The sequence below is a fragment of the Sinohyriopsis cumingii genome, chromosome 2, assembly GCF_028554795.1.
Source record: "Sinohyriopsis cumingii isolate HCF-2022 chromosome 2, ASM2855479v2, whole genome shotgun sequence".
In the NCBI taxonomy this organism is placed as follows: domain Eukaryota; kingdom Metazoa; phylum Mollusca; class Bivalvia; order Unionida; family Unionidae; genus Sinohyriopsis; species Sinohyriopsis cumingii.
This window is the reverse complement of record NC_142962.1, coordinates 169,686,890-169,709,142: the sequence shown is the minus strand read 5'-3', so window position 1 is coordinate 169,709,142 and position 22,253 is coordinate 169,686,890. Positions and strand designations below refer to the sequence as shown.

At 33.6% G+C, this 22,253-nt stretch overlaps 1 protein-coding gene across 1 annotated transcript in view; it reads right to left on the bottom strand.

Moving 5' to 3' along the window:
- The window catches only part of LOC149806280 (uncharacterized), a 386,203-nt gene that overhangs the window by 72,300 nt on the left and 291,650 nt on the right, over nt 1-22,253 (bottom strand). Inside the window, exons 42-47 of the mRNA XM_089935557.1 lie at nt 19,906-20,052; nt 16,137-16,301; nt 13,214-13,378; nt 10,871-11,053; nt 7,381-7,542; nt 4,660-4,848 (exon numbers count right to left, since the gene is read on the bottom strand). Coding sequence (XP_089791683.1) covers nt 4,660-4,848; nt 7,381-7,542; nt 10,871-11,053; nt 13,214-13,378; nt 16,137-16,301; nt 19,906-20,052 — 1,011 coding nt within the window. The remainder of the gene's footprint in view (nt 1-4,659; nt 4,849-7,380; nt 7,543-10,870; nt 11,054-13,213; nt 13,379-16,136; nt 16,302-19,905; nt 20,053-22,253) is intronic.

Sequence of the window (22,253 nt, the reverse complement as noted above, 5' to 3'; positions counted from 1 at the left end):
TTAACTCTACATTTTATGGATGCAATAAGTAAGTGTTACCCTAGCTAACTTTACTACATTTTGTGGATGGAATAAGCAAGTGTTACCCTAGCTAACTCTACATTTTATGCATGGAATAAGTTAGTGTTACCCTAGTTAACTCTACTAAATTTTATGGATGGAATAAGTAAGTGTTACCCTAGCTAACTTTACTACATTTTACAGATGAAATAAGTAAGTGTTACCCTAGTTAACACTACATTTTATGAATAAAATAAGTTAGTGTTTCCCTAGCTAATTTTACTACATTTTATGGATTCGAACAAGTAAGTGTTATCCTAGCTAACTCTACATTTTATGGATGGAAGAAATAAGTGTTACCCTACTTAACTCTAAATTTTATGGACGAAATAAGTTTGTGTTACCCTAGCTAACTTTACTACATTTTATGGATGGAATAAGTTAGTGTTACCCTAGTTAACTGTACTACATTTTATGGATGGAATAAGTAATTGTTACCCTAGTTAACTCTACATTTCATGGATGGAATAAGTAAGTGTTACCCTAGTTAACTCTACATTTTATGGATGAAATAAGTTAGTGTTACCCTACTTAACTCTACTACATTTTATGAATGGAATAAGTTAGTGTTACCCTACTTAACTCTACTACATTTTATGAATGGAATAAGTTAGTGTTACCCTACTTAACTCTACATTTTATGGATGGAATAAGTGTTACCCTAGTTAAATCTACTACATTTTATGGATGGAATAAGTTAGTGTTACCCTAGTTAACTCTACTACATTTTATGAGTGGAATAAGTTAGTGTTACCCTAGTTAACTCTACATTTTATGGATGGAATAAGTAAGTGTTACCCTAGTTAAATGTATTACATTTTATGGATGGAATAAGTAGTCTTACCCTAGCTAACTTTACCACATTTTATGGATGGAATAAGTTAGTGTTACCCTAGTTAACTCTACATTTTATGGATGGAATAAGTAAGTGTTACCCTAGCTAACTTTGCTACATTTTATGGAAGGAATAAGGTAGTGTTACCCTAGTTAACTCTACTAAATTTTATGGATGGAATAAGTTAGTGTTACCCTAGCTAACTCTACTAAATTTTATGGATGGAATAAGTAAGTGTTACCCTAGCTAAATTTACTACATTTTATGGATGGAATAAGTTAGTGTTACTCTAGTTAACTCTACTACATTTTATGGATGGAATAAGTAAGTGTTACCCTAGTTAACTCTACATTTTATGGATGGAATAAGTTAGTGTTACCCTAGTTAAATCTACTACATTTTATGGATGGAATAAGTATGTGTTACCCTAGCTAACTTTACTACATTTTATGGATGGAATAAGTTAGTGTTAACCTAGTTAACTCTACATTTTATGGATGGAATAAGTGTTACCCTAGTTAAATCTATTACATTTTATGGAATGGAATAAGTAGTCTTACCCTAGCTAACTTTACTACATTTTATGGATGGAATAAGTTAGTGTTACCCTAGTTAACTCTACATTTTTTGGATGGAATAAGTAAGTGTTACCCTAGCTAACTTTACTACATTTTGTGGATCGAATATGTAAGTGTTACCCTAGTTAACTCTACATTTTATAGATGGAATAAGTTAGTGTTACCCTAGCTAACTCTACTAAATTTTATGGATGCAATAAGTAAGCGTTACCCTAGCTAATTTTACTACATTTTACAGATGGAATAAGTAAGTGTTACCCTAGTTAACTCTACATTTTACGGATGGAATAAGTTAGTGCTACCCTAGTTATTTCTACATTTTATGGATGGAATAAGTAAGTCTTACCCTAGTTAACTTTATTACATTTTAAGGATGGAACAAGTAAGCATTATCCTAGCTAACTCTACATTTTATGGATGGAAGAAATAAGTGTTACCCTATTTAACTCTACATTTTATGGATGAAATAAGTTAGTGTTACCCTAGCTAACTTTACTACATTTTATGGATGGAACAAGTAAGTGTTATCCTAGCTAACTCTACATTTTATGGATGGAAGAAATAAGTGTTACCCTATTGAACTCTACATTTTATGGATGAAATAAGTTAGTGTTACCCTAGCTAACTTTACTACATTTTAAGGATGGACTATGTTAGTGTTACCCTAGTTAACTCTACTACATTTTATGGATGGAATAAGTAAGTGTTACCCTAGTTAACTTTGCTACATATTGTGGATGGAATAAGTAAGTGTTACCCTTGTTAACTCTACATTTTATGGATGGAATAAATTTGTGTTACCCTAGTTAACTCTACTAAATTTTATGGATGGAATAAGTAAGTGTTACCCTAGCTAACTTTACTACATTTTACAGATGGAACAAGTAAGTGTTACCCTAGTTAACTCTACATTTTACAGATGGAATAAGTTAGTGCTACCCTAGTTAACTCTACATTTTATGGATGAAATAAGTAAGTCTTACATTAGCTAACGTTACCACATTTTATGGATGGAACAAGTAAGTGCTACCCTAGCTAACTAGGAAGAAATAAGTGTTACCCTATTTAACTCTACATTTCATGGATGAAATAAGTTAGTGTTACCCTTGCTAACTTTACTACATTTTATGGATGGAATAAGGTAGTGTTACCCTAGTTAACTGCACTACATTTTATGGATGGAATTAGTAATTGTTACCCTAGTTAACTCTACATTTTATGGATGGAATAAGTTAGTGTTACCCTAGTTAAATCTACTACATTTTATGGATGGAATAAGTTAGTATTACCCTAGTTAACTCTACTACATTTTATGGGTGGAATAAGTTAGTGTTACCCTAGTTAACTCTACATTTTATGGATGGAATAAGTAAGTGTTACCCTAGTTAAATTTACTACATTTTATGGATGGAATAAGTAGTCTTACCCTAGCTAACTTTACTACATTCTATGGATGGAATAAGTTAGTGTTACCCTAGTTAACTCTACATTTTATGGATGGAATAAGTTAGTGTTAACCTAGCTAATTTTACTACGTTTTATGGATGGAATAAATAAGTGTTACCCTAGTTAACTCTGCTACATTTTATGGATGGAATAAGTAAGTGTTACCTTAGCTTATTCTACATTTTGTGGATGGAATAAGTGAGTGTTACGCTAGTTTACTCTACATTTTACAGATGGAATAAGAAAATGTTACCCTATAGTCAAATGATATGCCATAATGCCTACAGACTCTATGTGAACTTCAAATAAAATAATGTTTTATTATCAATGTATTTTCAGTGCTATATACATTTTTATATGAATGCATGTAATGTTTTAACAAGAACTATATTTAAAGAACAATGTAAAAAGAGTAATTATGCGTATTTTCCTTCTGTGTATGTATATTTTCCTTATGTGTATGTGTATTTTCCTTCAGTGCATGTGTATTTTCCTTATGTGTATGTGTATTTTCCTTCAGTGTACATGTATTTTCCTTCAGTGTATGTGTATTTTCCTTCAGTGTATGTGTATTTTCCTTATGTGTATGTCTATTTTCCTTCAGTGTATGTCTATTTTCCTTCTTAAATACAGACAAATTTCAGCTCTGAAAACTCACCCTTATTCACACACCTATTATGAAAGAAGATCAACTGTCTTGAGCAGCTAGTTTTTGCTTGTAGAAGTGGCAGTCTTTCAAGACTGGTCATGCTGTTTTGGCCATAACTGATCTTTGACCAGTATCATTTGTACAAACTTCAAGACCTTCATGTCTAGATGCTCCCTGTCAAATTTGGTCCAATTCTTTTGGATGATGTTTCAGAACTTATTTTACAAGTTCTGATTAGTGATGGTGTCTAGATTTCATCACACATGTCCATATCTCAAATAATCTGACTATCAATATGTCTGTCTGTCAGTCTTGGGAAGCCTGTTAGCATTTGTACAATTGAAATTTGGTAGATATGTTTATATTCATCTTTAGATGATTTAGTTAGATTTCATACCATATTGACAATTGTCCAATCTGTTTCTTATCTTAACTCTTTGGACCCTTACTTCTTGTGGTTCAGTGGGGTCATACATGTTTTACAATCATAAATATAGCTTTATCATGATTTCCAGTGATTTGGGTTTTTAAGAAATCTTTGTATTCTCAATGTTCCAAAACTGTGTGTTTACAGTTTAATTTAAATTCATGGGTAAATCTTCTTTATTGAAGTTTTACAAGATCAACTGAATAATGAAGATTACCAATAGGATTGTGTCCTGTTTGTAACTTTTTATGGATAAATGGAAATGATTAAGTCTGCTTGCTATTGGGATATTGTCTCATTTTAGGGGTTGTTGGCAGAAGACTGTCAAATGTTTGCCATCTTTGTAGATGTTATAATGCCCATGTTGTTGAGTGAGATAGGCGTGGAAATCTGTTCAGTGTAAATTATTCAGCAGTGATAGAGGCTTTGAAGCTTACCGATCACTGTAGTAGAAGACAACAATTACACGAGGAAGTGAAGGCTCCTTGATAGTTGTTACAACAGTTAGTACAATGTGTAAGGTAAATAGGACTGTGTATAAGTACATATAACAAAGGGGACATAAATCTGTCTTGTCTTGCAAATTATGTAGTATTAGCAAGAGAGGTGAGACTAGAGTTAGAACATTTTCATGCCAATCAGATGGCAAGTATGTGGAACTTACGATCTTTAGTGTCAGGTAAACAATCAAGCTGTGATTTGCTTCCTGTCTGAGCTGTGGATGTGCCAGAGCCACAGAGAATGCAGCCATCCGGCATCTTCAAATCTAGATCTGGTTCTCTGTACTCACCAATAGGACATGGTACACAAGTCCCATTCTTGTAATATACACCACCAATGGTGCGACAATTACCTGCAACAGAAGCAAAACAAAAGATGTCCATTTCATTTCTTTCCTTGTTTTTGATTATAGGTATTAGTGATAGGTATATTGCAAAAGGGATCTACTAAACAGAATTTTGTTGGCTGGGCCTTAAAATGAGAAACCTTTATAATAAGAAACCAAAAGGAGGAAAATGGGCAACCAGTAGATGTAACTCCCTTAGATCATGACATGGAATCCTGGTAATCCAGTTCATTCAGGACTCCACAATATAAAGATGCATAATAAATTTGGTTAAAATCGAACATTCCTTGGTAAAATTCTACTGCAGGAACCAAATCACCCACTCAGTGAAATATATATTTTATTCACTCTTTCAATCAAATATCCACTCTGTATCTATGTTCAATTTCTGTCATTTCTGGCAGTAACTTCACATCCTTGCCATGTATGTAGTTAGTGAAACCTCATGACTCTGTGTGTGTGTGTGTGTGTGTGTGTGTGTGTGTGTGTGTGTGTGTGTGTGTGTGTGTGTGTGTGTGTGACTTGGATTTTTAACATAGCTTTAAAAAAAAATCAGTCATATCACTACTATGTCTGCAGTGTGGCAGTTTATAGTGATGTCTAGCACTGGGGCATCATGCAACAGACATGTAGCATGATGTCCCACCCAGTCACATTATCCTGACACCGGGCTAACCAGTCCTAACACTAACCTCTTAATGCTGAGCACCTCATGACTGAAGTCTTCGAAAAACTTAAGATTTTTTCTAAGGGATTTTTTGGGTTTAGTTTGGTTGTCAAGTTCCATCTATGATTCAGACATGAGACCCTCTAAGTACATGCATCTATTTTTGTGTTGAGAGGAGTCTGTTATGTATATTTCTCAATGATAATATTTGATCTATATCTGTATTTTGTAACTAACCTTAGACCAAAATCAAGTTAATGGTCTACCTGATCAGAGACATTAATGTTGTAAACAACATAATACATACCTAATATTTCTCTGTGAGTATAGATTAAATATTCAGATCATTATTAATGGACGTAAACATGTTTACTTCAATCGAAATTTATGATATTAGTTTTTCACTTAGAAATTCCAAAATTTGCTGACAACTTTTAATGTTTTAGAGAGGAAACTAACCTACATACTGGCTCTATTATTGTGACTTAGTTTTTTACATCAATGTAAATTGCTCATTCCAACCTTAACATCTGAAGTGGAATCAGTCTTATTGTTGTGTCCAGTTTTTAATTTGGACAAATTGAGTTATTTAAATTATTCATTGGAATTACAAAGTGCTCTCTAACATTGATTGGACAAAATTAGTAGTTTGGAATTATAGTGAATTCAGTCAAGGACATCTTGTATTATAATTACTGTGATACATCAAAATACTGTTAACACTTTACCACTTTCCAGGCCATTGGCACATTAGCATATTCTATACTGCAGCAGATCAGCACATTCATTATTAGGATTTATTTGGAACATGACTGGAATTCAATTTGGAACTCTATACATTTGGACTTGTGTTAGAACTATTAGGAATTTAATTCACGATACAGTAAGTTATTTTTTTAAATTTTTACTTTGTATTATATGGAAACAAATTACTTGTTTAATTTTACAAAACGTTTTGGCTTTTACTCTTTTCCATTACTTCGTTTAAGACAATAGAGTAATAGCAAGTCCCTTAATAGGACTGATATAAATAACTTGCTGGCATTTACAATATATTCATTTATACCTTCCTTTAATACTTTTTAACAACCAAGCCCTAAAACCATCTCAGACACAGAAGAGAAATAAGATGATACCAAATTAGGTAAGAGAATATTTTTATACAAGCTATGGGGAAAACATTTGTATGAGTATAATGCAACCTAGAAACTGATCTCATGGATGGAACATCACTGAACTCATCTAAGATGTTTCCATGTTGGGCTTACTTGGTATAGCCATAGGCTGCTTAAAGACCATTGGCTAGCAACATGTCTGATTATTTATATTCATGAGTTTTACAATGTTTAGTTTTGTGTATGTTGCTTTGTACATTAAGTGAAATTCAAGTTTGATGATCAAACTCCCTCACTCACAAACAAATCTGCATTAAGTTGTGTATTTTACTTGGTGTTGTGGACTGCACACACAAACACACAGAAACACACTTAGTATTGTGAGAGAACAGGAAAAGCTGATCGATTCTAAAAAAAACAGAGTGTCATGGTTTTACTTATTAAAAAGAGAATGTTAATTAAAATGGTGAATATGGAAATTCTTACTTTTTTCTCATTCATACAAACTGACATTGTTTACTGGCTTTAGAGATTACTAAAGCAGTTGATAGTCTGATGTTTGAATGGATTCAAATGCCAATAACAAATCAAAAGCCAATACACACAAGGCATTCATGCATCTAATTGCTCCACACCAAACTCATGCTATTTTGAAGGTAAGATATACATAGTCTAAGAACATTGATAATCAGCTATGATGAAAACCATATACAATCAGGTATGAAGAGAATCATATAGATATATAAATATACATACGAATGCAGCTGGTGTTGGAAGAACTGCCAAGTTCTGATGTAGTGTAGTCAACAGCACAAGATAAGCAAAAGGTCTGGTCACTGACAGGCTGGTACTGTCCTCTTCGGCAGAGACTGCAACTGGTATTCCCCTCAGGACGGTATGATCCTGGCTGGCAAATATCTGCGAAGAACAATCAATGAAAATTTATCACTGCACCTGGGACCATCACAAATCTTGTTTACTATCAACTCTACAACAATCTGAAAACTGAGTCTAAATAGGACTTCTCCATCTCTCTGCTCTCCGAATAAAAGTTTATCATTTTTGGGGAAGAGATCATATTTGAATTCTAACATAATATGATCATGGTGTGGGTCCTGCAGTTTCATATATATGTATTTTTCTTGTACTCAGGGATCATGCTGGGCTTCACCAGCATCACAAATTGCAATTTATATTCTGTACTGGCAACAAAATATACCATTTAATTGATTGCTTAAACTTGTATATACAACCTTGGGTTTGGAGTGGAGAAATTCAGAGGCATCATGAAGAGAAGATGCAAGCTTGATATAAAATGCAATGGAATTTATCTATTGTTTCTTTGTTCATATTGACAAACCATACTAACAGTGCATTGTCATATCATAATCTGCTTATTCAGACATTTGTCCCAAGTACTGTATAATGTGAGATCTTGGCAGGTAGTGAAGATCAACTGGACAAGGCACTATCTCATAATGGATCTTTCTGACAAAATAGTGTCAGTTTATCAACCGATCAGCTAAATAATATATTTATTTTGACTGACCTCTTTATGAGATGGTAAGTAAAATTCCTGTTCTTTTCACACATAGAATTAAATCATTCAGAACACTCATATTTTCTGTAGTAATCCCTGTCAGGGCCTAACAGAACAGAACACCTATGTAATTAATTGTCTGTTGGCATTTTTTTTTTTTAAATTCTGATGCATGCATGGAAGGCAGCATCACTCAGCCACAAGAAATGTTACGAACACCCCACCCCCAAAACTGGAGATCTACTTGTTGGTCTACTTATGCAACCAGAACTAGCTACAATTGACCAACTTTTGAAGGCAAAAAAAGTAACTGCTAAAATCGACCAAATGATGACTATTTCCTTTTGTTTTCAAAATGTACCCAGAAACTTTTTGCTGAAACTTCAAAGAAAAATGATAACCTTTGAAGCACTGATCATTCTGCATAAATACTTAGCAAGTGAGAAAAAAAAACAGTCTCAATGTTCTACAATTATATGATGTTGCCACTGCAATAAGAAACAGACATTAGTTTGGTCCGCCAAAGCTGTCCTTTAGGGATAACTTCAATAACACATGCACCCTTATCTAAGAAAGCTGACAACAATCTTCAATAAAAACAACTAACCTTTCATCTAAGGAAGTCAGCACCAAACTTAAATAAAAACAATGGAATCCGATAAATTGTTTCATTTTCCAAAGTGACTGGAACATGTTTATTATGCCATGAAAGTTTCATTTTTGCAGGAAAAATTATGCTTATGTTAGCTACTAACAAAATTAAATTTCCAATCATCTGAAACCATATATATGTGGCCATCAAGTTAATTGATGATGGGGTATCTTGCAAAGATGTTTATTAAACTTTTCAATTTGTTCAAGTTTCCATTTCCCTATCAATAAGCTCATTCCCTGGATATTCTCGGTAAGATGATAATGTATCCAGCTGACCAAAATTTAGGCCAATTGAAGTACATGTACATGTAAACTCCTAGAGCCATGTGCTGTTGGCAACAATTGTAGTGAATTGTTAAGTGACAATCGGTAACTGATCAAGATGAGGATTCCCATTTATTTAATAAATATGTGTTATTTGTGTTTTCTAATGGAATATGAGTCATATGTGAAGTTTATAACATGTGATCTATACTTGAATTCATGGATTTATTATATACAAGTACAGTACTTAACAGATTATGGATTGTACTACACAACTATAAGTTGTCAATATACAAGTGTTTTTCAAACTAGTTTGTCTTCATTTCATACAAAGCACATATTTTTGCGCCTGCTTTCTAAACCCCACCCCCTGCCTGCCCTCCATATTTTAGGTAAATGCATCATTTTCTTCACCTGACTTGGATGGTTATAACACGGTTTGGTCTAAAACACAGTCTGGTTCTATGGACCCCAACTACCATCTTATAGCAGGGTCAGCCTGTGTTGTGCAAAACTATTTTTATTCTTCTAGTCAATGACCTTTAACTGTTTTGGTTGCAAAATCCACATACTTCTAGCTTTCCCCCATGTTCATGTTGTTCACAAAGTTTGGTCAACTGAAGGTAAATATGTAAAACCAGTCTTACAGAATAAAAACCATTTTTATTCTTTCACTTTCAATCATGATGACTTTGATCTTTGATGCTTTTACCCCCAAATTGAATGAATGTTCCTTACAGCATGTACAAGCTATCCACAAAGTTTGTCAAAGATAAGTCCTGTATTACTAAGGTTATCATACACACAAATGGAAACTATAATGACAGAAGTATGAAAACTGGCACTGTAACTCTTTACAATTTTGTCTCAAAATAGTGAAGACCTAATTTGACCTGGTATTCTTAATGCAAAGCCTCACTGCTAAATTTATTTCAGTTCATCAATTTCTTGAAAAGATATTCAGTAGAAATAAAATTCCACAAATAATTGATCTGCAAAAATAAAATTATGACCCATTTATAGAGCTGAGTCAAAATTCCATTCCATTATTTCCAAAATAGTGAACATAAAAATACATAAGTGGAAGCAAATTATGATGCAAAAAAAGGGCCAAACTTGAGATTAAAGGGTGCCACAATTTCATTAATGGGTACCACAATTCGATTAAATTTTTGGGTGAAACATTTGGAAATTGGATCTATCCTAGGTTATCTCAAAGTAAAGCCTCATATCAAATTGATTTTGAATAAAGGAAATGCTTAAAAATGTAATTAGCAGCAGGAACAAAATTCATTGTGGGATGTGAGATTATGCGACATGATGTTACATGGCTCCTGCATAACTATGATGGGCATACAAATGCCTATTTGAAATGAATTAGAACAAGTACTACATTTTGTTAGTCTCTATTAAGATGACAACTCACCCATTTCCAGTCATCTAATGAATGCATGAGGTACAAAGCAAGAACATAATGACGCAAAGTGAAATAAAAAACATGCATAACACTGTATGATCCCTGCATAGATATGGCATGGAAATAAAAATCATGGAAATACAAATCACAACTAGACTTTTTTAAGTCCCAGTTTATGCCTATAAAGATGGTAACTTACACATTTTACATTCCTCTACATGAATCGATGAAGAGCTTCAAAAAGAGAGTAAAGTAAAATTTGTCATGCCATGTGAAATGGTGCGACCTGACAGATATGGTTAGTACTGTGGCAGTGAAATAGAAATCAACATGACATGTACTACATTGTGTTAGCTTTTATGACAACTTACCTAGTTTACAGTCTTCTAAGCTGGAGGAACCAGTTGTCACAGTAGTTTTAGTGGAAGGACATGGGACACATTGTATAATTTGGCTATTCTGTACATTTCCATTGGTTGCTTTGTAGAACCCACGTGGGCATTTGTCACACTTTCTAGTACTACTGTTGTACTGCTCACCTGCTACACACAAAGCTGTATAACAAACAGGCATTTTTAGGAATCTCAGTCACCAGGCATGCTTTGCAACTTTCAGTGGTCAGAAGAATTACATTTTTATTGATACAGAGTTCTTTTTTAAAGGTTCAAAGGAAGATTTTCAAAATGGACATCATAGCAGACATATTGAATGTTATATACCAGCACCATTTTCATTTAGGTCCAATAAAATAGCATATGAAGTCTCTTCGTGAAAAAAACACAACAACATACATGTAAGAAGTAATATTTTATGGCAACCTGGCACAATAGTGGCTACATGGTGCCAATTAAATATAAGTTTCAGAATTGCAGAATTAGACTGCACAAAAATTAAGGAAGAAAAACTCTTCCAAAGAAACGTAAACATGAAGTACAAGAAAAAATATAGAATGCAAAAATCTCAATTCTGTAAAATGTAAAAGACAAAGGTATACCATATAAAATCGTTCAAACATGATCAAAATTTGTTATTCAAAATGCATTTCCACCAATATTTCCAAGTTTATGTTGGATGGTACATCATCACTCAGGAATGTTGACATGACTATCCATTCAGGAGGAGTAACAATAACAAGATTTTCAAGGTGGCAATGTTAGATATCACATTTGCATCATTTTCATCAAAGTCTTGTGATGATAACCCTATCTTGACACTGCTTCTGTGTTGCTGGGGTAGCGATAACTAGGTTTTTAAGATGGCTGCCATGGTGGCAATAATGAATGATAGATTGCTTCCAAGTTTATTTAGGCCCAATGAGACATCATAAGAAGATCTGGGTTGAAAACACCATAGTCATCCATTCAGGATTGAAAGCAATAACAATATTTTCAAGATGGTCACCATGTTGGATATATCAGTAGCCAGATCAGCATCTCTTTTTCATCTAGAAGCAACTAGACATCATAAGAAATATTTTGAAAAGCCATATTAATTTAATCCATTAAGAAGACGTGTGGTTTTGAATAAGGCCACCATGGCAGACAAACTGGAGGTTTAATCAATCAGCACCAGTTCCATTTAGGACCAACTGGACTTCATCAGAAGCCCTCTTCAAATCCTCATGTAGACCTTTCTTTTCTTTGGGAGTAGTAGCAGTTACAAGATTTTTAAGATGGCATCTATGATGGAAATATTGAATGTCAGATTAGCATCCTTTTCATTTTGGACCAACAAGGCATACTAAGAAGTCTTTGATACAAACGATGTCAATATGACCATCATTCCAGTAAAAATAACCATTACAAGACTTTCAAGATAGCTGGCATTTCAAGATGGTGGCCTTGGTAACATTAGCACAATTTTTATTTAGGATGAATTAGATAGCATCAGTTTTCTGGCAAAAACCATATTTTGATATCATTTTCTGGGTAAGTGGAAATAAGAAGATTTTCAAGAAGGCTGTGGTGGCCATATTGGATGCCAGATTTTTGTACAATTTTATTTATAATCACCAAGAAATAATATTCATAAAGCAAAAAACCAATGTTACTGTGACTATCTGTCCAGGTGAAATAGCATCTGCAAGATGGTCACAGTAGTAGATGCTCAATGAAACAGGATTTTCATTTAGGCTCAGTTAGACCTTGGGATGAATGTGCATGTACAGTTTTATGGAATCCTCTGAGTAGTTTAGAAAAAGTAGTAATAACAAATTTGTGTTAATAGATGGATAGTTAATTATCATTACAAGACAACTTATATATGACTGCTAATGAAGGACATCTGTACATAATTTGATCAGTATTTTGGTGTAACCATAGTGAAATGTTACATCAGTGTTTTACACACAGTACTAAATGATGAATGTCAAGTGACTATAAGGTTGATCTAAACATGAAACCATAAGTACAAGACAAATTATTTTGAAAATTATTTGGTTATCAGCTCCTACAGCTTGGGATTAATAATGCACAGCTGTTTTGGGGAGGCTGCCAAATAAAAAGGTCTTGGCCATTTGGAAAATCCCCAATGAGTAGCAAGGGTTTACAAACCGCATAAAAAATGTCTATGAGAAGTGTTCCAAACATGCTGAAAATGTAATATTTGAACTGCATGTTAATGTGATTTTTGTTTCATTTTCTGCAAACAATATGCAAAGTTTTGTAAAATACTTAAATGTGATATTCAATGTTTTAAAAATAGGGCAAACTTACAAACACAGTCTGTGGAAGAATTTGAGCGGGTAGATAATGTAATGTTGCCGACTCCACAAAGTTTACAGCCTGTTTGTCCTATTTCATCTTGGTAGGTGTTGAGAGGACAATTTTCACAGCCAGTTTTCTTACTAGAGTTACGATACTGTCCAACACCACATACCTCTATAGTGAAAATAAAAGTGTTAAAAAATAACAATATTTGTCAACGATAAGGACATAAGCTATTTTAGAAAGTAATCTAATACTATTACAGTCAAACCTGTCTTGACAGGTGGTATCTCATAATAGGTTTGTGTAAGATGATCAGTTATCACAGTTAAAACTGAACAGGTCTACGTAGGAAAAATACGCAAAATTACTGTACATGCATTTTATGTTACTCTTTATTTACAATTCTTGTTAAATTATTGCACTGATTTCATCTCAGAATAATTTTATACAGTAATAAAGATTTATATCCATCATAAAACATTACATCTATATTTGAAGATTGGGTGCATATGTATTAGCATAACTAAGGTAATATTTATATATCTTCACCATAAATTAACTTCACATGACCATAAATTTTCACAGTTATATTAAATGTAGCATAAGAATGACACAGTTAGCTACAACAACAATTACTCATTGCATGTATGAGTGTGTGTGTGTGTGTGTATTTTGGCATTTTAACATAGCTTTAACAATTTTTCAGTCATATCACTATGATGTCTGCAGTGTGGCAGTTTATAGTGATGTCTAGCTCTGGGACATCATGCCACAGACATGTAGTATGATGTCCCATCCAGTCACATTATCCTGAGCACTTAGTGAGCCAGTTGTTAGTAATATTTTTATAAGTCTTTGATATAACTTGGCCAGAGTTCATACCCGCAACCTCCTGCAACCAAGGTGGACTCTCTAACCAATAGGCCACCGGAGTAGTCCATATTGCATGTATGAATTATTGGTTGTAATCAGTCTTTGGGTATATAAAGGGTACACTTCAATGAACAGATAATTGCCAGTGGATGACCAGGTGGTATTAGAAACCAGTAGCCTGTGGATGAACAGTCAGTATTAGAAACCAGTAGCCTGTTGATGAACAGTCAGTATTAAAAACCAGTAGCCAGACTCCATTTCTGTTTGGTTTAGAACAAACCTTCTGTCATGTTTACAAAGGATTAAATAAAAAATGTCTAAGCTCTTGCAATGTGGTCAAATCACAGCATTGTTGTTTAGAATAATAAGTACTTTGCCTGAAGCCACTTCCAATGCATCATGGTTAAAAAGGATTACATAATAAAGGACAGTGATGTTTATCTCTGTTTTTGCAATATGGTTGTTTATAAGTTTTGAGATCAGTTTTGAAGGTGGTCACTCATAACTGACAATCACGGTTTCTGGTCATGTTCTGAAGGTCGTCACACATAACTGTGCAATTATATTAATGAAATAAATGCATGCAACATGATGACTGATGTGTAAATGACATTGTTTCTCACAGCAGTAGTTGCTCATAAGAGGTTTTACTATGCTACTAAATCTCCTCAAACTTGCTTCAACTTTACCAGCCCATTTATTACTGGATATAAGTTTGAATCCTACCACTGGATTCAACTGGACTGGCTACCATGGTGTGCAAAGTCAACCCACTTTAACTGCCTTGGTAGATAATAAACTCTGCATGCAGTAAAACATCAAATTAAAGCAAAACTTCACTAAAAACAAATAAATGTATCTTAATGTGTTAATTATGGACCAATGATAAGTTCAACATCTTCATTATGCCCTTCAAATGTCCCTACATAATACTCAAACAAATTTTTGTTCTTCTTCAGTGTGACATCAGAACTTTGAATTGCTGCCTCCAAAATTCAGAAAGAGGCTGAAAGATCTACATACGCTCAAACTGAGATTACAATGAAAGGTAATATTATCAGTAATAGCAGATGCAGCTTTAGTCTTAGACCTATCATGTCAATCCTGTATGTTTAGAAACATGGTTTAAGGTAAATCAAAACAAACTTGGAACTCATTTCCAGGATTTCAAAAGTAGTACCACTGAAAAGTTTTGTGAAACAAATACTTTTTGGTATTAAATGATCAGAGTCTAACTTGTGTTCTATAATATTGGAGTCTATGTTTACACATTGTCATATGGATCATATAATGGCTTCAATCATTAATTAGGAGTGATATATATATATGTCTTATTTTTGTACTTTCCTGCTTCAAATTCCTTAAAAATTGTCCAGATATTTGTGGTGTTGTTTTTCTGTCATCAAGAATTTTTTGGTAATGGTTTCTCTTTGTTTTTGTTCAATTGTTTTACTTTTTTTATTTCTCCAGATTTTGTATTCATCTTCATTACCTACAGATTTCAAGTGTTCTCATTGTTTCATAATATCAAACATTTCTATGTGTCTTCAAAGGTGAATATTTATTAGCAACCCATAAAAACAGATCAGACCAAGTGCTCAAAATACCTTCAGTATCATCAAAAATTTGATAGTATCCAAGGGGATTTGCTCTAAATCATTTATGAAATTATCATTATTGAAATTTTTAAAGATGTTGTATGTGATGGATTTATGAACATTCTTTTCCCCTACATTGTTTTTGCTTTCTTTTGAGAAAAAGGTTACAAAAAGATCATTTAAAACAATTCTTGGAACAGAAATTCTTTAAACATTTTCTTTAGCATTTGTGTATATACGGTCTATAAGTGTTTTTGAATTGGATGTTACTAGTGAATTTATTGACTAATTGTGAAATCAAACAAGATTTAACAAAATCCAACAAATATTTCATTATTTGTTCATTTAGGAGACCCATAGTTATGTCACCTAAAATGAAAAAATTCTTTCTCTTCATTTAAAACTTTCTTTCTTTGAAATTCAAAGTCATCACTTATGGTTAATGATCTCTCACTCACCTGTATCACACATGTCTGTACTGTTGGCACCTGTGCTCTCTGTGGTTCTACTTTGATTGCATGGGTTACAAGTCATGTTACCAGCCTCTGATTTCCAGGTACCCTTGGGGCACTCCACACACGTTTGGATTTTTGTATCAAGTGTCTTTCCAGGTACACAGTGTACTATACAAAGGCAATTCATACTGTTCATCAAATATAATAACAACTAAGATAAGTTAAAGTTCTTTATCTGAAAATGACAGCTTAATTAGTAAGCAACTAAGTTTCCTCAGGTCTCTCTACTACTCTAAAAAATGTACAAAATAAATCTACACCATGCATGTACCAAAAATCAAACACAACAGAGTAATAACTAAACTATCACTAGAAATATGGTATAAACAAATAGATGATAATATGAGACATTAAATCATGACAATGTAAATTAAGATAAAATAAGGAAACATTTTGGACATGCTGTGACACTGCAATGGCAGGAGGTAAAACTACTTTTAGTTAGAAAGATTTACTCTCTTTGTACAAGAGATATACTTTTTGAGATTATCTGTGGAACTTACCATTCTGATATCAGATGGAAATGAGTTCCATTTCTTATGACGAGAACAATGAAAACTGCATCTGAATTGCTCAGTGTGTGGTCTTGGAATCTATGGATTACACAGCATTGTTGAGAAAAATGAGTAGTGTGTTGAATTAAGTTAACAAAAATCAGTCATGTAAGCAGGTGCACCCATGTATGTTTTGTAAACAAGAGCTGCTTCTGGAAAGTCAGTTTTGGCAGCTATTTTTTTGCAATTTAATTCCTTAAAAAGAGCTGCTGATGATGTAAGATGACTGAGGAGCATCAAAGATAATGTATGAGACACACAATTGTATTCCACATAGTCTGCATAATTGTTCTTCACAACAATTTCTCTATCACTTGTATAATAATCAATGACAGGCAACATTCAGGCATTGGTGTTATGTATTCTTAATAAGATGGCTTCTGTCAAATTTGGTGAAACTCTACTAATTTGCTTTTGAATAGAAGTCATTTCAAGTTGTTCTTTTTAGTAATGATAACAATGGCTTGTGATTGTTATCACTGACCTAAATGTAAAAGGTCTTTACGAAAGGATGATTATCAGTTTTCACACAGGTAACATAATTGGAGCTATAGTACATAAATCGCTATTCATCAATTGAGTGAAATATTTTCTTTCATTTATATATTATTAACAATTTTCATTTATGTCTACCTGCTCCTGAAGCACAACAAGAAACCCAAGTGGGTCTGAGGTTGCTCACCTTTAAAAATTCAAGTGCAGCTAGCCAAGAAATATGGGCCAGTAGGATGCATAATATAGAAACTACTGCAAATGATGACAAATTTTACTGAAAATTAAACTTGTTTTTGAGGTCTACTTAATATGTGTGGCAAAAATTTGAAGTTATCCTGTGGAAAGTATATTACTGATGGCTGGAAATACAGACTGATGAATTGAAAAAAAAATGTGGTTAATATTGTTTTTCTTTTACTTCCCTAAACTTTACCCTGATTACAACTTTTGCTGCAAGTGACATTTCGAACACATTCAAAAAGCCTATTAAGTATCATGACTTGTACCTTTCTTGGAAGAACAATAGTCTCTGAACAAGAAACAAAAGCCTGCATGTCAAGCCTCATATCAAAGGCTCTGAACAAGAAACAGCAGCCCGCATGTCAAGCCTAACATCTAAGGCTCTGAACAAGAAACAGCAGCCTGCATGTCAAGCCTAACATTTAAGGCTCTGAACAAGAAACAGCAGCCTGCATGTCAAGCCTAATATCAAAGGCTCTGAACAAGAAACAAAAGCCTGCATGTCAAGCCTAATATCAAAGGCTCTGAATAAGAAACAAAAGCCTGCATGTCAAGCCTAATATCAAAGGCTCTGAACAAGAAACAAAAGCCTGCATGTCAAGCCTAATATCAAAGGCTCTGAATAAGAAACAGCAGCCTGCATGTCAAGCCTAATATCAAAGGCTCTGAACAAGAAACAAAAGCCTGCATGTCAAGCCTAATATCAAAGGCTCTGAACAAGAAACAGCAGCCTGCCTGTCCAGCCCAATATCTCAAAGGCTCAGAACAAGAAACAGAAGCCTGCCTGTCCAGCCCAATATCTCAAAAGCACTGAACAAGAAACAGCAGCATGCATGTCAAGCCTAATATCAAAGGCTCTGAACAAGAAACAGTGGCCTGCATGCCAAAGCATTGCTGCACAATGTGTTGTCATGGTTATATGAACATGTTACAGAATTAATCATCTTAGCATCATAACCAGCCATCCTCTAATATGAAAAGATCCTTCATGAGAATTAGGAAATATTGAGCCAAAAAAAAAAAATTCATCCACCTAAACCTTAATACAAATTTCTGTAAGCATGGCTTTTACTCTAGTCAAAGGGGCAAGGAAGTGTTTCTCAAAATGACTTGTCTTAGCTTTATAAAGAAATACTGTGAACAGCACATTATATGCACAACTCATGTTTCTTAGTCCCTCTTTGTATGCACTACAAGGTGTAATTGACTCTGAAGATGATTAACCAATAGACCACAAGACCCGGATCTTTCATCAAGGCTGAACTGAAATTTACTTATCAGATTTAATATGACCATGACAACTGACCCTTGGAGGTTTCTTTATTTTGTATATGTAAGCCAGATACAAAGTCTGAACAAAAAACTTACTATTGACCAAAAGATACTCACAAAACCCATTTTTAGCTGAACCACAATGAGAATGACCTATTGACCTTTTCACCCCTAAATCAATAGGCCTCTTCCGTATTTAAAGTCCTCAACATAATTTTGGTTAAGGCATGTGATCCATAATTGTGCTTACCATGCAAAAGCTATTATTCAATGTCTTTGACATTCTGACCCCAAAATCAATAGTCTTCTTTTTACCTAATGTGCAAGTCAACCACAAACTCTGGTGAAGTTACCTTGTTGAGAACTGACACTTTCATACAGAAACCATTTTTATTCTCTCAGTCACAGTGATCTTTCCTTGATGCTTCTTACTTATTCCAAGTGCAAGCTATCAACAAAGTTTGGTTTGTGACTTAGAACTTATGCTATTTTACAGAAGCCTCATTTTTTCTTTCAGTCATATTGACTTTTACTTTTGACATTATGACACCAAAACTGCAAGGTTTTCCTCATCTCAAGTACAAGCTATCCAGAACATTTTGGTAACTATGAAAACAAGTTATCTTGCGGGAAAGGGAAAGTGTGTATGTGAGTGTGTGTGATATGGACTTTTAACATAGCTCGTAACAATGTGGCAGCTAATAGTGATGTCTAGCAATGGGCCATCATGCCACAGACATGTAGCATGATGTCCCACCCAGTCACATTATCCTGACACCAGGCTGAGCAGTCCTAACACTAACCTCTTAATGCTGAGTGCCTAATGAGGAAGCTGTTAGTACCATTTTTATAAGTCTTTGGTATGACTCGGCCAGAGTTTGAACCCACAATCGCCCATATCCAAGGCAGACACACTAACCACTTATGCCACTGGAGCAATGGAAAGGAAATATAATGGACAGACAGGTGAAAAGACAGGGTCACAGCATAAAATGCTCTGTCAAAAGGTTGGCATAAATGGTACAGGGAAGATGATGCAAGAGTTCACAGAAAGCTAGGGACCTTTGGTTAGTGGTCCAGTGAGATCAGTGACATCCCCTAGGTGACTGACAGTTATGAATAGGCCAGTTCAGCCCCAAGCAGTTACTTACAGACTGGACAATCTATGCCTCCATCCATGGATGTATTGCCTGCAGGACATTTCAGACACTCTGTGTTCCCTCTAGCTGATTTATATGTTCCTGCTGCACAGGGTACACAACCAGTGTTGTTTTTGTAATAGCCCTTCCTACAATATACTATGAAAAGAAATTTACACTTCAAAAGGATTCCAACCAGATATGTTGTCTCTTTAAATCTCAGTGAAAAAATCTTATTAAATTTATTTAAAGTGACAAAAGCTACAAATAAATGTGACAAAAATTAAGGGGACAATATAGTACAAATGACAATGAAAATTCCATCAAAATAGTTATGATTTCTTAGTTTTCAACATGTAGATAACTCCAAGTCAATCAATATTAATGATTCTCATAGAAGAGATAACATATTTTTCAATTGTTTTGAACAATATAAATATAAAAATAATTTTGCTGAAAGTTTTAAAATGAATGAAACACTGTTTTTTTTTTATACCAACATTCAGATAGTCAAGAGAATAATTATAGCAGAATGAAAATTAAAATTAAAATAATTTTAAAAAATCTAAATTTCTTCAGATCTCAACATTATAACTGACTGATGTTATTATTACTAGATACAGTTCATTGTAGTGCTAAGAATTTATTGAAACTGAATATTTTTCTCATTCATTTTCCCAGAAACCTCATATTTAAATTTGTTATAAACTGAATTGAAACATTATTGTCAGTAATTTAAACATAAAAATAGCATTTCCATATTCATATATATATATATATATATATATATATATATATATATATATATATATATATATATATATATATATATATAGAGAGAGAGAGAGAGAGAGAGAGAGAGATATGTGTCATCAAAAGAATGCTTATATAATACTGATTAAAGGTAAAGTTCTAAAAATAAAAAATAGTAAAGAATTGCACAAAAATCTTTCACATGATAAACCTTTCCAAATAAATGAAAATATTAGGTAAAATAAGGGGAAAAAGACCTTGAAGGGTCTGAAAATCAACAATACAAAAAGAATTTCCAGGAATCCAAGATTAAACTGATTTGTCTTTTTACTGCTAAGCATTGAATTCATTTCTGATATTCTTCAGCAATAACACAATTTTAAAAGTAGCTCCAGTGAAAGCCATACTGGATGTCAAATTCAGCACCATTTCCATGTAGGGCCACTAATCCATCATCTTTTGGTAAAAACCTAATGTCAGAATAACCAACCATTCATGAGTAGAGATAACAATTTTCAAGATGGCTGTCAATGGCAGCCATACTGGATTAAAACTGACACCTTGTGGAGACATTTTTGGAAAGCCATACCATGTATAGATGCAGGATGCTACTTGAGATCCTTAGTGTATGCCAGTTGTTTATGTCTTCCAGTCCCTCCTTCCTAGCCATTCAGGAGGATACACAAGAATGTCAACATGGCCACAATGGTGGTGATATTGGATATTATTTTGACATTATTTTTATTTAAGACAATCAAAACATCATAATAAGGTTTTAGCTGAATAGTTTCAAGATGGCTGCCATGGCAACCATATCTGAGGTCAAACTGGCATCATTCTATGTACACTAAATACATACTATGAGAAGTAGCCCCATATTAATGCATCTTTCCATTTAGGAGTAGTGATACAGACTTTTGAAGATGGCTGCAATGGGAGTCATGTTGGGTTTCAGATCAGCAAACTTTTTTAAGGACCAAATAGTCACCATGATGAATCTTGATGAAAACCTCATGTCAATTTCACCATGAATGTAGGATGAGTAGAGATAAAACGATTTTCAAGATTGCTGTAATGGTGGCCATATTGGAGGTCAGATATGTACTATTTTCATTTAGAATCAACTCATAATAAGTCTTATAGTAAAATTGGCTAATATATAATGTGACTATGCATTCAGGAAAAATGGGATGAATTTGTGTGCAGACATGTATTCCTGCATATACACAGTTGTTTGTTACATTCTAATTACAGAAAAACTGTCAGTGCTGCTTTAATAATTTCTCGCTGTCCACTTACTGTTTTTTCCCCTGCCAAGGAGTACAAGTATGTAGAATTTAATTCCAGATGGTTGTAAAATTTAACTTGTTTTGAGTAAGCCACAAAACTTGGAATACAAACTTATTCTACAAGTCTATAAGTACTTTTCTGATCAAAATTAAGCATACCTTAATGATTTTCAATTCTGGTAACTTTCTGATTCAAAATAATGTAGTATCTTTTTGTTAAATATAACTCAGCATGACATTTGTCTCATATAACTGACCTAAAATTTATCAATACTGTTTTTACAAAATGACATCCAAAACTAAATAAAGCAGGGCCTC